A 14,219-nucleotide genomic window follows, 5' to 3' on the forward strand; every position below is an offset into this window, starting at 1 on the left:
ATGGTTCCCAGAGCTCTCTGAGGACTTAGGGTCCCACCCAGAGTGAGGAAGTTTGTCTTAGTCTGTTCTAATTATAGCAAAATGCAAGAGACCAGTTTATGGATAGAGGTTCATTTTGCTTGTCCAGAGGCTGTGAATCCAATCACACAGTCAGCAGCATCTGATTATGGGCCTTTTTTGTCAAAACAGTATGATACCAGGCATCACATGGTGAGAACAAAGCATGTGTGCTAGCTCAGCTCTCGTCCTAAAGCCACTAATGCCACCTTGGGAGCCACCCTCATGACTTCATCAATGTCTTACCACCCATGAGTCCTGCCTCACAAATTGTGAAAAAGGTGTGATTCACCATGCTGGCTCAGTCCACTCAGACTCAAAGTCCGTCCTGTTTATGTAAATATTCTCAAAGAAAGCCTCAAAATAAAGTATAACCAGTTCTCTCAGTGTTATAATATACTCAAGTCAATACCTGAATTCACCTGCCATGGGCTGTCTGTGATGTACAGTCTCTGGAAAGGGGGACTGGGCTTCTCCCCACCATCCGTTCCAGAGAGTCTCAGCATCTGTAGATGAGCATCACTGTTTCAAGGCTTACATCTCTGAAGAAAGGCTCTTACAGACATTACTGCTAGTTCAGGAGGTGAGAGCCATCAGAGCATAGGCTGGCCTCAAGTCTGGGCACAGTGGCCTCTACAGCGAAGGATCTTCCTGAGAAGCAGGTTCTGGTTCTTTAGGGACTCAGTCCTCAACTCCTCATCAGCCGAAGGTCAGGACTTTCTGAGTTTCTGTTGACCTGTGGATGGGTGTGATGTTCTTATTAATCTCCTGTGACCCAGAGTCCAGCCAATGGCCACTCCTGGGCAAAAAAAAAAAAAAAAAAAAAAAAAAAAAATGTAGCCTGAAGAAAAGGTACAGGTAAGAACTTCTGGGATCCTTTGAGATTAAGTGTGAGTTGAGAGCCAGACAGTGGTGGCGCATGCCTTTAATTCCAGCACTCGGGAAGCAGAGGCAGGTGGAGGCAGGTGAATCTCTGTGAATTTGAGGCCAGCATGGTCTTCAGAACTAGTTCCAGGACAGCTTGAGTTGTTACACAAAGAAACCCTGTCTCAGGGAGAAAAAAAAAAAGTGAGCTGAGAGTCCTGCTGGAAGGCCTCAGTGTGGTTCTGCACTCCTGGGCCCAGGAGCCTCCACCCAACATACCCTGACCAAGAGAATAGCAGGAAACCCTGTCCCTGAAGGCAGGTGAGGAGAGCTCTCTTACTACTTCCCTGCTACTGGTCTCTCACAGAAGCTTCCCTGAATAATGTATCAAATCATGTGGCAGTGTTCACAGGGTCAAGTGCTCATAAAGGCCATGTCTTCAACTTTGGAGGGGGATGGTCACTTAGTGTGTGGCTGCCTTGAAAGGTACCTGCTGCTGGAGGCAAGGTCTAGATCCAGCAATCCCTTGGGGGAAAAGAGGAAAGACCCCTCTATGTCTGTCTGTCTGTCTGTATGTTTGAGCAGGGTTTCTCTAGGCTAGGTCTTGAACTTGAGACAGTCCTCCTGCTTCAGCTTCCCAAGTGTACTGGGATTAGAAGTGTGAGCCACCATGCCTAGTTGGTATATGTGTGTGTGTTGCTATTCTCTTGAATGATTGTTCACTGACCTCCATTCTATACAATCTGGGAACACCAATCAGTGAAATTGTCACACAGCTAAAGAAGCAGTTTTAGTGCGGGAGTCTGGTAGCTGTCCTGGCTTTTCCACATGCTTGTCCCACTATGGCTCAGCTTCTGCTGTAAACTGTACCTGCTGTTCTGTGGCCACCGGACATGGCAACCCAGCATCGCCCAGCTTGGCCATTGTTGGCCTGAGGATCTAAAAGGGTTTATTTATAATTCTAGAAATAATGTATGTCTGTGTGAGTGTATGTGAATGTGAATGTGGGTACCCAAGATGGGCAGAAGTGAGCATTGGATCCCCTGACAATGGAGGTGTAGGTGTTGTGAGTTGTGTAGGGATGTGGTACTAGGAACCAAACTCCAGTCCCGCACAAGTGCAGCAACCATTCTTAACAGCTCAGCCATCTCTCCAGCACCATCCTTCTAATCCAGGGTTTTGTTTTTGTGGCCCAAACTGGTCTTGAACTCATGGCAATCCTTCTGCGTCATCCTTCTGAGTACTAGGGCTATAGAGGCAATCGGTCTGTTGGGGAGCAGGTTCTTGCCTGGTCCTGTTCCTTACCTTCCCAGCAGTCAGGGAAGATGTCAGCTGTGGACAGGCTCAGTACCGCATGGGCTCCTGATCACTGTGGTAGCACCCTGACTTTTCCTGTAGACTTGTATTTCAGAAAGTGTTGACTGTTCAGTCGTCATATGAGGAAGCAGCATCCAAGTCCCAGGGGGTGCATCTGAGTCAACTTTGCTAGAAACGTATCTTCCCAAGCGGCTGGGATTATAAATTTGTGCCATCACACACAGCTTATTATTTTCTCTTTTTTTTTTCTATATTGAGACAGGGTTTCTCTGTGTAACAACTCCGGTTATCTTGAAATTTGCTTTGTAGACCAACCTGGTCTCGAACTCAGAGATCTGCCTGCCTCTGCCTATGGAGTGCTAGTATTAAAGGTGTGCACCACTATTGCCCAGCTCTTAAGACACGGCTTCCTTTTCTGACCTGGAACTCTGTAGACCAGGCTGGTCTCATACTCAGAGATCCACCTGCCTCTGACTCATGAATTCCAGTATCAAATTGCTTGGCTATCACCTCTGGCCAAGATTCACTCCTTTTTAAAAAATGGATTAGCCAGGCAGTGGTGGCACAGGCCTTTAATCCCAGCACATGGGAGGCAAAGGCAGGTGGATCTCTGTGATTTAGAAGCTAACCTGCTGGTCTACAAATCGACAGCCAAAACAATAAATAAATAAATAAATAAATAAATAAATAAATAAATAGTATTTTATGTGAAGGGTGTTGTGGAATATTTTTTTTAATTTTATGATTTATTTATCTTTTATTTTATGTGCATTGGTGTGAAGGTGCCAGGTCCCCTGGAACTGGATTTTCAGACAGCTGTGAGCTGCCATGTGGGTGCTGGGAATTGAACCCGGATCCTCTGGAAGAACCGTCAGTGCTCTTAACCGCCGAGTCATTTCTCCAGCCCCGGAATATTATTTTAAGTAGGCAAAGATGTGTTACATTTGTTTATGCTACAACTGTGCATAAACACAGTTTATTATTACTTTATTAATATTACTTTAACTGTGCAAAGGTGTGTTACATTTTTTGTTTGTGCTTTATTTAATTAGGTAAAGATGTGTTGCATTTCTTTCACCTTGCCTGCCTGAGGAACCTGGTTGGTCTAATAAAGAACTGAAAGGCCAATAGCTAGGCAGGAGAAGACAGGCAGGGCTGCAAGGCAAAGAGAATAAGTAGGAGAAATCTAGGTCCAAAAGAAGAACGAGAGGAGAACGAGGGTGACATCTAGGACAAGAAGCCAGGCAGATGCCAGCCAGACACAGAGAAGCAGGGAGGGTAAGATATACAGAAGATATACAGAAGAAAGGTAATAAGCCCTGTGGCAAAAGGCAGATAAAGAGTTTAAATAAAAAGAGCTAGCCAGAAACGTGCCTAAACTAGGTTGAACATTCAAAACTAATATGTCTGTCATGGTTTGGGAGCTGGTTGATGGCCCAAAAGAAAAATCCTGGTACCGAAGGGTGCTTTGCCTGTTGTGTATGTCTGTGATCACACGTGTGCCTGGTGCCTGTGGAGGTCAGAAGATGTAAGATCCCCAGAAACCAGAGTTACAGACAGTTGTAAGTCTTCACATCTGTGCCGGTGTTGATGTGCCAGCATCAAATGCTCTGACGTGCTGAGTCAACTCTCCGTCTAGCCTGTTATCCGTATGTTCAGGAAGTGTGCACAGACAAGCATGTGTGGAGGTCAGAGGACACCGTTCAGAAGCCAGTTCAGGTTTTTCCACCTTGAGGTGGAAACAGGGTTTCTCCTGTTCCATCGCTTGCTGCTTATTCAAGGCTAGCTAGCCCCAGAACTTCTGGACAAATTCTGGCTTTACTTCCTTTCTTACAATAAGAGCCGGGGTGGGGGGTGGGGGAAATTACAGATGGAAAGCCACAGGAGAGAGCGCGGACTCATATCTTCAGGCTTACATCGCAAGCGCGTTGGCCCTAATCTGCGTTTACTTTTTGAGTTTCTTGCAATGGATGGCATGGCTTGAGAATGCACTCATGAAGAACGATGTCCGTGGTCCTCCAGTTTTAGAACTGGCCGACAAAGTGCACCTGCGACGGGTTGCCCACCCTGGGAGTCCGTCGGGCCAACGCTGTCCGTAGCAGGTTCAAGCCTTCAGGATCCCCACTGAGCCCCTGGAAGTACAGCTCAGAAGAGGACTTCAGCAGTCAGCCGACGGCCTAAGCTCTCGGCGGCGGCTCCGCCCACTCCCCAGCCAGGAGGAAGTCCCGCCTCTGAGAACAGCCCACCTGGGAGAGAGCCTCGCCCCCGCCGCGAAGATCGCTAATTGGCTGCCCCCGCCCTGCCCCCGGGGAAAGCGAGCCCGAGGTTGTACATCCAGGTCGCGTTTCTTTCCTTCTGGGGTCTAGGAGAGCAGCCACCGCCGTTTGGTAGATAGCCTGGCCGTCCCGCATTCAGCCATGTCGCCTTAGGCAGCAGCTATCGCTATCCTGCGGCTTGTCCACGAAGGGGGAAGGGTAGACTTGTGCAATGTTTGACTCTTGATTGGCGAGGAGGAGGAAAGGGGTGGACCTAGAAGGTTATGATCGATAGGAGACGGCAAAAATGCCTTAGCAGCAGTAGCCAATAGTGATGGCGAGGGGGCGGGAGGCCAGGGTGTTGCAGGTCCGTGAACCCGGCCGCGACGGCTCTGAGGTAGTCTGCAGGAAGCAGTAGGGCAGACGGACGTGCAAGGCGACCAATGATTCAGGAAAGTCAGGAGGAAATGACCAATGGTCACAGTGAGGAGGCGGGGAATAGCCAGCCACCGCAACACTGTGTACGAAACGGCGGGGCGGGGACTGCGTTGACGAACAAGGGTATAGACCAACAGTGGTGGGAAAGAGGGTGGCAGGAGACCAATAGTAGTGGCGAATGGGTAGGGCGGGGCGACCGGGGGCTCAGAGGCACTGTGTGTGTGGGGAGACGTGGGGGCGGGGCGACCGTGACGGCCAGGCTGCCAGGCCAATGGTCCGGGGAGGGCCGGCGGAGGGTGGCCAATGGCGGCTGCGCATCCGGGGGCGGGGCTGCGGAGCTGCGCGGGGCTGTGCGGGAAGCGGCGGGCGGCGGCGGCTTGGAGACTGAGGTGAAGCTGGCGGCACTGGGGCGGGTGCACTGGGGGCGGTGGCCAGTGGGCGGGAGCATTAGCGTGGAGACCGCACGGCCGCTCACCAGCCTTCGCCCGCAGGTCAGGCGGCGGCGCCGTGGGCCGCGGTGCGGCGGGCGGGAGGATGGGCACCCAGGGCAGCCCAGTGAAGAGCTACGATTACCTGCTCAAGTTCCTGCTGGTGGGCGACAGCGACGTGGGCAAGGGCGAGATCCTGGAGAGCCTCCAGGACGGCGCAGCCGAGTCTCCATACGCCTACAGTAACGGTAGGCCGGGTTTGACGGTGGGCGCGCGGGGCGGGAGCGGCCTGGCGCGGGCGGCCTTTGCGCGTGTCGCTGCGGTCCCCTCCGGTCCTGTCCCGGAGATCTGTCGGAAAGTGGGCGCGGGCCGGGGTGACGGCGCCCGGCTAGTAAGAGTCGGCAAGTCTTTGGAGTCTCCTGGGGCCTAGAATGGGCCGTGCAGCAGATACCGCTCGATGGGCCGGGTCCTCATCGCACTGCCCCTCAGCAAACGCTCAGAGACACCGCACCCTGTGCGGGGAGAAAATACATCGGCCGCGATGTGATTCTTGTTAACTTCCGGGTGCATGACAAAAAATACACAAGGTAGATTGCATCATTGGCACTTGCCTGAGCTTGTCTCTTAATTTGGGTATTTAAGGTAAAATTGTAGTTAACAGTGGGTGGGACTAGATCACAGGCTACTTGGGCTGCTGACTCCGGAGGAATTAATGTCCAGTGGGCCTTCCGTTCTTATATCACTGGGTGCGTTTTACCTTCCTGATCTCTTCCTGGGTCCCTTTTCTCTGCCTCCTTACCTCGTTCTCTGGGGTCTTGTTAGTCCTTCAAGCCCTGGCTATTTTGTAAATAACAGTTGAGCGTGTGAGCAAGGCATCTCCCACTCTTTGGACTTAGGACTTGTCCAGGGTGATGAGCACTAGGACTTTGGTGGAGGACCCTTCATTCTGAGCAGCAGTGTTGAACCTGCTCTATATCTCCCCAAGCTCCTGCTGTCGTCCTCCATCTACTGCAGACATCAAGGGCAGGAAAGGAAGAGCCATGGTTTTATTTACTGGCGCATGTCAAGGGACCTCTGCACCAGCCAGGCCACCTTGACTGGCATTTGACTGGATGTCTCAGGGTGATAGTCCTGCTCAGAGAGGCTTTAGGGCTGCCTTTCCAGCAGGGGAGTATGGAAAGGGATGGGCTTGCCTTCAGAAGCGCTTTGGGGCAGGGGGCCACAAGCTCTCTCCATTTCTGTCTAGCACCACCAGTTTCAACTGTATGTACACACAACCTCCAATTGGACCCTCTTTCCTCAGCTTCTCTGTCGACTATGTATTGCCCTATTTCCTGTGATGTGCTAACTGAAGTGGGGCCAGTAGCACTTAAAGAGTATAGAGATGTGAGACTGTGAGCTGCCATTCACCAAATGCCTTTACACTACACAAGCTGTAAGGCCAGGGCCCACTAGCAGGTCCTTGTGTGACTCCTACAGTGTGCAGCAGAGAGGGAAGAGTGCTGAACTGTAGCAGCATGTTTCTTGTGTCGGGTTGAAATGCAGATAGCATACCAGCTCTTTGTGCTGGGAGCCTTGGGTCCCTGACCCAGGGACCATTCTTTACTGAGTGAAGTTGGTGGATCTGAGAACCCTTGGCCCTCTCACAGAAGAGGCGTTTGGAAGTGATAAAGTAGTTGGTTCTGGAGACTGAGCACAGTGTGTTTGCTGTTGAAAGAGCTGGACTTTCAAGGATAGGTAAATGTTTCATTTTCCTCCTCATTATTAAAAATCTTCAGTCTGTGCAGTGGTGGTGGCACACACCTTTAATCCCAGCACTTGTCGGGCAGAGGCAGGTGGATCTCTGTGCGTTTGATGCCGGCCTCGTCTACAGAATGAGTTCTAGAATAATCAGGGCTACACAGAGAAAACCTGTCTCAAAAAACAAAACAAAATCTTCAGGCCAGACAGTGGTGGCGCATGCCTTTAATCCCAGCACTTGTCGGGCAGATACAGGTGGATCTCTGTGAGTTTGAGGCCAGCCTAGTATACAAAGTGAGTTCCAAGCCAGCCAGGACTGTTACATAGAGGAATCCTGTCTCGAAAAACAAAAAACCAAAACAAAACAAAAAACAAAAAATCTTCAATATGGGAGCTGGAGAGATGACTCAGTGATTGAGAGAATGGGCTGCTTTCAGAGGACTCAGGTTCAGTTCCTAGCACTCACACTGTCTGTAACTCCAAGATCTGACACCCTTGCATAGACATACATGCAGGCAAGACACCAGTTCATATAAAAGAAAAATAAGTACAAAAAATAATTTAGAAAAAACTCTCAGTTTGTATATTTAGCCTTTTTTTTTTTCAAGGTACAGGGCTCTTCTGATTAGAGGTGGGTGGGCCTGCCGCTTGATATTGGCTGCTGAGCTCCATTTTGATCACAGTCTTAACATCTCGTCTAGCTTGTTCCTCAGGTGTGAACATCGCTCTCTCCCTGACTTCACAAACATGTGAGTCATCAAAACAGCTTTTTTTTTTTTTTAATTAGCACTGGCACCTGAAACAGTGACATTATGATACTGGAACACATGCCTAGCATCTGCAGGAGCCCCTAGGTCTGGTGATACTGATTATTTGTGGAGTTGGAAACACTGGGGCTTTGAAGGTGCAGCAGTGACTCCAGAACAGTCTCTTCTTCTAGATGGAGCAGGACGGATGTTTTTCAGAGAGCATTCTCAGGGGATTTATACTCCATAGCAAAGGCATTGTGGATTCTCAATTATGGGGACATGAAGGGGAGGACCATGTGTTCTGTGAGCAATTTCTGCTGTTCTCATGTATGGCCCTGGAATGATAGGTCCATGTTGGCCTCAAGTCAGCCAACTGGGTATTTACCCTTGAGCCCAGGAAACATTATTGCTACAGCACACAAGATTGTCCTTGTTTGTGTTACGAGCTTGAACATCCTCAGTTAAGACAATTACATCTTGCCCTAGCTCCTACAAAGATTCCTGAGTGTTAGGTCCTTCAGGAAAATCCCCTGTGGTTTACATATTCATGGCCTGAAAGATCCACATCTGTTAATGAGTCCATGGGTGTTATTTCATTTCTCTGTTCCTTTGGGAGTTAGTGTTTGTAGAAGGAAGCTGCGGAGTGATGCCATTGTCCTTTGAGCCAGGAGTCGGGAAGGAAGCAAGTTACAGGACAGGCCAGCATTGGGTTTTGCTGTGAATGTTGAAATTTGATGGTTATAGAGATGTCATGATGCATGTACCCTAAGTGAGGATAATGTGTGTTGTTGTCACAACATGCTGGGAGGTCCCTGCTACACTCAGGGCTGTGTTGTCCAATCAGTGACCCAGAGGCCAGCAACATTCTTGCTAATCCTGGCTCCATGTTTCTTCTCATTTGGGTTAGTCCATTTTTCTCTAAGTGACAGGTTCAAGGGTTTTGTTTTGCTTATTGGTCTTTTTTTTTGGTTTTCTGAGTCAAGGTTTCTTTGTGTAGCTTTGAAGCCTTCCTGGAACTTGCTCTGTAGACCAGGTCGGCCTCAAACTCACAGAGGTCCACCTGTCTCTGCCTCCTGAGTGCTGGGATTAAAGGTGTGCGCCACCACCACCTGACTTCAAGGGGAATTTTAAATGTTTTATTATTATTGTTATTATTATTATTAGTGTATGTATGTGTGTGTGTACTGAACTGCACATGCTATGTTACTCACGCAGAGGTCAAAATAAAGCTTTTGGTCAGACATGGTGATATATGCCTTTAATCTTAGCACTTAGGAGGCAGAGGCAGGCAGATCTCTGTGAGTTCAAGACCAGCCTAGTCTACGTAATGAATTCAGGACAGCCAGAGCTATATAATGTCTCAAAGATACCAAAATAAAATCGGTAAATAAGATGAAAAAAAAAAGACTGCTTTTGGGAGTTGCTTCTCTCTTCCACCTTTATGTGGGTTTTGGGGATCGAACTCAGGTCAGGCTTAAGCAGCAGGCACCGCATGAATGTTTTGTCTACACGTATGTCTGTGTGTCATGTGTATACCTATTGCTTATGGAAGCCAGAAGAGGAAATCAAGGTCTTGGGACTGTTGTTACAAATAGTTGTAAGCCGCCACATGGGTGCTGGAAATTAAATCCAGGTTCTCCTTAAGAGCAACAGGTACTCTTAACTGATGAGATAACTTTCCAGCCCCCCCCCCAAGGGGAAACTTAAAACACTCATATACTCCATGTCTCATCCATTTGCTTCATCTCCAGCTCTCGCACGAAGCTTGCATAGACCCCTCTTTCTTTTTTAGTCATCTGTTTTTGAGACAGGGTCTTACTCAAGCTGGCTTTGTACTTGCTACCCTCCTGCCTCAGCCTCCCTAGTGCTAGAATTGCAGATCCTCTGTGCCTGACCTAAATGTATATTTCCGAGCGAATGAACAGCCTGTGTACAGCTTCCCTATGCTGACTGTTACTTGGTGCTGGTTCATGTGATCACTATGGTAACCCCTCACAGACCTTTCTTTTCTCTGTTTTACTGTAGATTCTCTGGGGTAACTTACTGGAGTGGGGGTTGTCTGTCTTCCCTATGTTAGATGACAGATTTTCTGGCAGACTGTTGTCCCAGGAGGAATAGGAACAGTCACTGGAATAACAGCTAATGCCTCCAGCGTGTGGTTTGTGCCAGGCATGCTTATAAGGGTGGCTCTGTTCATCATTTGATCTTCAGGACCATGATTCCCATTTTATTGATGAGGCTCTCAGGAGCACAGACTGTTTCCTGGGTGGTATGGTCCCTGGGTTCCTGGTACAGGGAGCTGGGCAGACCTCAAACAGTGGAGCAGTGACACTTTGTCGTTTTCTTCTCTTTCCCTTCATTGTGCCCGGGGTTGCCAGACAGTCACTGCTTCTGCACACTTTGAGATCCACGCCTTGGAAGGCCTGTCCCAGATCCTACCTGACCCAGCTATCATCTGGGAAGCCACATCATCCTTACTGAGAGTTGTCGCTTCTTGACAAGCCATTATAATTTGTCACAGGCCTGCAAGTGGTGACTTGCTTGCTCCATTCCCAGAGAAGCATACTGTCATCCACCATGAGAATAGTCTAGGCCTTCTCATTGTGCTTGTGTACACCATCACAGGGCCGAGCAAATTCTGCCCTGGGCATGTAGATCACCTCCTGGCGGGTTGGTGGCCTTTTGTTTGCTGTAACTAGGTCCCTTTTTCTCACAGTGCATGTACCTTCACCTCAACCTCATCATTTCATTCATTTGTTCAGCCATATATTTGTGGATATCTTACAATGCACCCAGCTGTAGGCCAGGAATTCAGGGTACAAGGCAGAACAGATGAGAGACAGTTGGCTTTTATTAAATTTTTGTTGTTTCTGAAACAGGGTCTCACTATGTAACCCTGGCTGGCCTTGAACTTGAAGTGATCCTCCTGCCTCTCCTGAGTGCTAAGATGATCACCACTTACTAGAATATTTGTTTTTTGTTGATCCTTAGCATTGTCATAAGCAGGACCAAATGAATGCTCAAATAGCAAGTACACAGCAAGACCCATCCGCTTTCTGGTAGTATTGTGTGGTCACATTTGAGATTGTTATGTTGCATATATAATGTCATCTTTTCCATCAGTGTGATTGTTTGTGGCTTGGAGGTGATCTAATTTTAACGGCGTTTCAGGAAGGAAACAGTTTCAGGGAGTTAAGTGGGCGGAAAGGACATGAAGGGAAGGAACTAGCCTTGGCAAGTCCTTTTACCTCCTGTTCTTTTTGAAGATTGAAGCTGGAAAGGTATAAAATTGCTTGATCCTTGCAAAGCTGCCCTTACTCAGCCCGAAACTAGGACACATTGAACAGGAAGCTGTGGAGCTGTACATTGGCCAGAGCTTCATCTTCTTTGCTATCTAGGAGTGCAGGGAATATCTTCAGCATTTAGCCTGCTGGCTGAGAGAAAGTTGAAGACAAGAAGGAAGGCCACCAGCCTGTAAAGCAGGTGTTGGGGATCAGCAATGAGAAGGTGATGGGAAACAGAGCGTCCACAGAGAGATGGGCTGGCTGGGCCAAGCAAGACCTGTGTCTAGGGGACCGTGCAATGGCAGGAGATAGATGGAAAACCAGACCCTCTGAATCCTTGTATCAGTGATGGTAAATGAATATGGTAAGCTCAGATTTTGAACTTAAAGGGTAGAGGAGGTGTCCTAGTCATCAGCAGATCTGGTAATGACAGGTGACTCTCACCAGTGTGTGACTCTTTTGTTATGGTCAGAATATCAAATGTAGCATTTATCTGTGGACGCTTGTCCTTCAGAAAGTAGAGAGGATGGGAATAGTGGAGAAGGGAGGGTCTGAACAGGAAGACAGAACACTTGTTCTTGCAGAGAATCTTGGTTTGATTCCCAGCTCCAACATGGTGGTTCAGGCATCTGTAACTCCAGTCCCAGGGGATCTGACTTCCTCTTCTGACCTGAGGGCACCAAGTGTGCAGGTGGTACACATACATACATGCAGGCAAAACATTCACACACATAAAAATAATTAAAATAAAAGGAAGTATTAGATGGGAAGTGATATGGTCAAGCCCCCAGATGGCAGTGAGGGAGGAGAGATGGACTGTGGTTTCTGGAGGGGTCTTATAACCGATGTATGCCATCGGTGCTGTGCCAGGAGGGTGTGAACTGCAGAAAGGGCTGTGCTTCACCAGAGTTGATCCTGTGTTTCTGGATGACAAAAGAAGCAGAGCAGCCTTGGTCTCCAGTGGAGGTTGTCCTGAAGCCAAACTGTACAAACTTAGATCTTTACATAATGACACATGCCCGTAACTAACCTTGGTGAAGGACATCTCTGTCCTGAGAGGGATATCCATCCTAGCAACTGAAAAAGAGCAGAGGCTAGAACTGAGTACTGGAATGGGATAGGTAACCTCATAGTTTATGAACTATTTCGAAGAATTGACAGCCAAATGCCAGAAGTTCTGGGCTGGTGAGTTTAATGTCAGCTTTGGAGGAAGAGCTAAGCCATATGATGGATAACCATGTGTTTGTGTGCCTAGAGGCCAGACTGCTTCTTCTGCTCAGTTGTGGGGTGTGTAGGGGTGGGTGGGTTAGGTTGGATGCTATTGCTGAAGTGGACCTGGTTCCTTCCAGATGTGCACACTGTTGTACGTTACTTGGTACTTGTAGACATCTTTCCATTGTCCTTAGGCAAAAGTGTTGTCTGTTAACCTTTTAGGTAGTTAATAGGGTAAATGCCTCAGGATTCAAGACACTTTAAACCTGTGTGAAACTGAGCAGTGGTGGTGTACAGCTTTAATCACAGCACTCGCGAGGCAGAGGCAGGCAGATCTCTGTGAGTTCGAGGCTAGCCTGGTCTACAGAGCGAGTTCCAGGACAGCCAGGGCTGTACAGTGAAAAACCCTGTCTCGAAAAACAAAATAAAACAAAACAAATAGGGCTGGAGAGATGGCTCAGTGGTTAAGAGCATTGCCTGATCTTCCAAAGGTCCTGAGTTCAATTCCCGGCAACCACATGGTGGCTCACAACCATCTCTAATGACGTCTGGTGCCCTCTTCTGGCCTGCAGACATGCACACAGACAGAATATTGTATACATAATAAATAAATAAATAAATAAATAAATAAATAAATATAAACCCATGTGAACAAGTTGCAGGTGCAGTGACATCTTTCAGGGTGGCTCAGACTCTTCTTTAGATTCAGAAAGTCACTGCTTAAGGAGTGGAGTGTGACCAAGGAAGCTAGGTCACTGTCCAGACTGCCTGCTCTGCCCTGCCCCATGCCACCACTTTGCTCGAGGAGTGTGAGTCAGCAGTCTTGCCTATGCTGTGAGTCCTTATGTCCCTGTAGCATCTTTAGGCTGAGATCTGCTATATCACTTGTCAGGGCCCATAAACTCTGGGAACAGATGGAATAGGACTCTGACAGTTGGAAGATGTCTCCTGTACCCACTGATTTCCCACCCTGTAGGAATTGTTGTATCAGTGGATGCCAACCATGTTCCTTTACCTTCTCAGTGGTGAAGCGGTGGCCTTCTGTTGCTGCCCCATCTCTTCCCTCACTACTGTCTTCCTGGTGATGTTCACATGGTGCCCTGCTTGTTGTGTGTCTTTGAGCAGTTCTGGGCTGTGTCCTGAGTGCCTGAGCATCCCCTGCTTTTGGTGCAGTTGATACTTTAAGTACATGCTGGCTCTTTTTTCATGGAGATAAGCATTATGCCTTCTACAGGGTTTCATGTAACCCAGGCTGGCCTCAAGTCTCCGTGCATAAGAATGGCCTTGAACTCTTTTTTGTTTTTGTTGTTTATCAAGACAGAGTTTCTCTGTGAAACAGCCCTGACTGTCTTGGAACTAGCTTTGTAGATCAGACTGGCCTCAAACTCAGAGATGCACCTGCTTCTGCCTCTCAAGTGCTGGCATTAAAGACCTGTGCCACCATGCCCAGGTTGGCCTTGAACTCTTGATCCTGTTTCCACATCACAAGTGCTGGAGTTATGGACATGTCCAACTATAGCTAGGTTATTTATGCTGCTTTCTTAGATGAATCTTATTAAGTAGGGAATCTTTATAAAATACTGCTATTCATAACAGCAAATGCAGTGTGTATACAAAGCCTAGGAATGGCAAGGTGTAATCTATCTAATCTCGAGTTTAAGAAATTGTTCCTTTGAACCTTTTGGAAGGACTTTGGTGCCTAAGTTTATTGCACAGGTAGTTAAACTCAGTTCATCATGAGCAAATGAGTAATACCCAGGGCGTTGCCTATGTGAACAGAAGGGCTATGACTCCAGTGAGAAGTTTGCAGCATTTCTGGACCTTGGGGCTTTGTGGGAAGGGTCCCTCAGGGAGCACCCAGCTCACGGTCTGCTC

General features: G+C 48.2%; 1 protein-coding gene and 1 long non-coding RNA gene across 4 annotated transcripts in view; one reads left to right on the forward strand and one right to left on the reverse strand.

The window, feature by feature from the left end:
- Window positions 1-2,953: 2,953 nt before the first annotated feature.
- Window positions 2,954-5,638, reverse strand: LOC146892859 (uncharacterized). The gene is made up of 2 exons (XR_015003523.2): window positions 5,505-5,638; window positions 2,954-4,767 (listed from the first exon to the last, which is right to left on the reverse strand). It is a non-coding gene; the product is annotated as an uncharacterized LOC146892859 (long non-coding RNA).
- The window catches only part of Rab40c (RAB40C, member RAS oncogene family), a 38,893-nt gene continuing 29,871 nt past the window's right edge, over window positions 5,198-14,219 (forward strand). For 2 of the 3 annotated variants that reach the window (XM_085694805.2, XM_085694806.2), the window contains exons 1-2: window positions 5,198-5,320; window positions 5,423-5,607. In XM_085694805.2, coding sequence (XP_085550931.1) covers window positions 5,235-5,320; window positions 5,423-5,607 — 271 coding nt within the window. In that variant the 5' untranslated portion in view covers window positions 5,198-5,234. Of the gene's footprint in view, window positions 5,321-5,422; window positions 5,608-14,219 lie in introns of those variants that run through there. The other variant, XM_048436099.2, reaches the window with a different exon arrangement.

Source organism: Myodes glareolus, chromosome 9, assembly GCF_982192425.1.
Source record: "Myodes glareolus chromosome 9, mMyoGla1.1, whole genome shotgun sequence".
NCBI lineage: Eukaryota > Metazoa > Chordata > Mammalia > Rodentia > Cricetidae > Myodes > Myodes glareolus.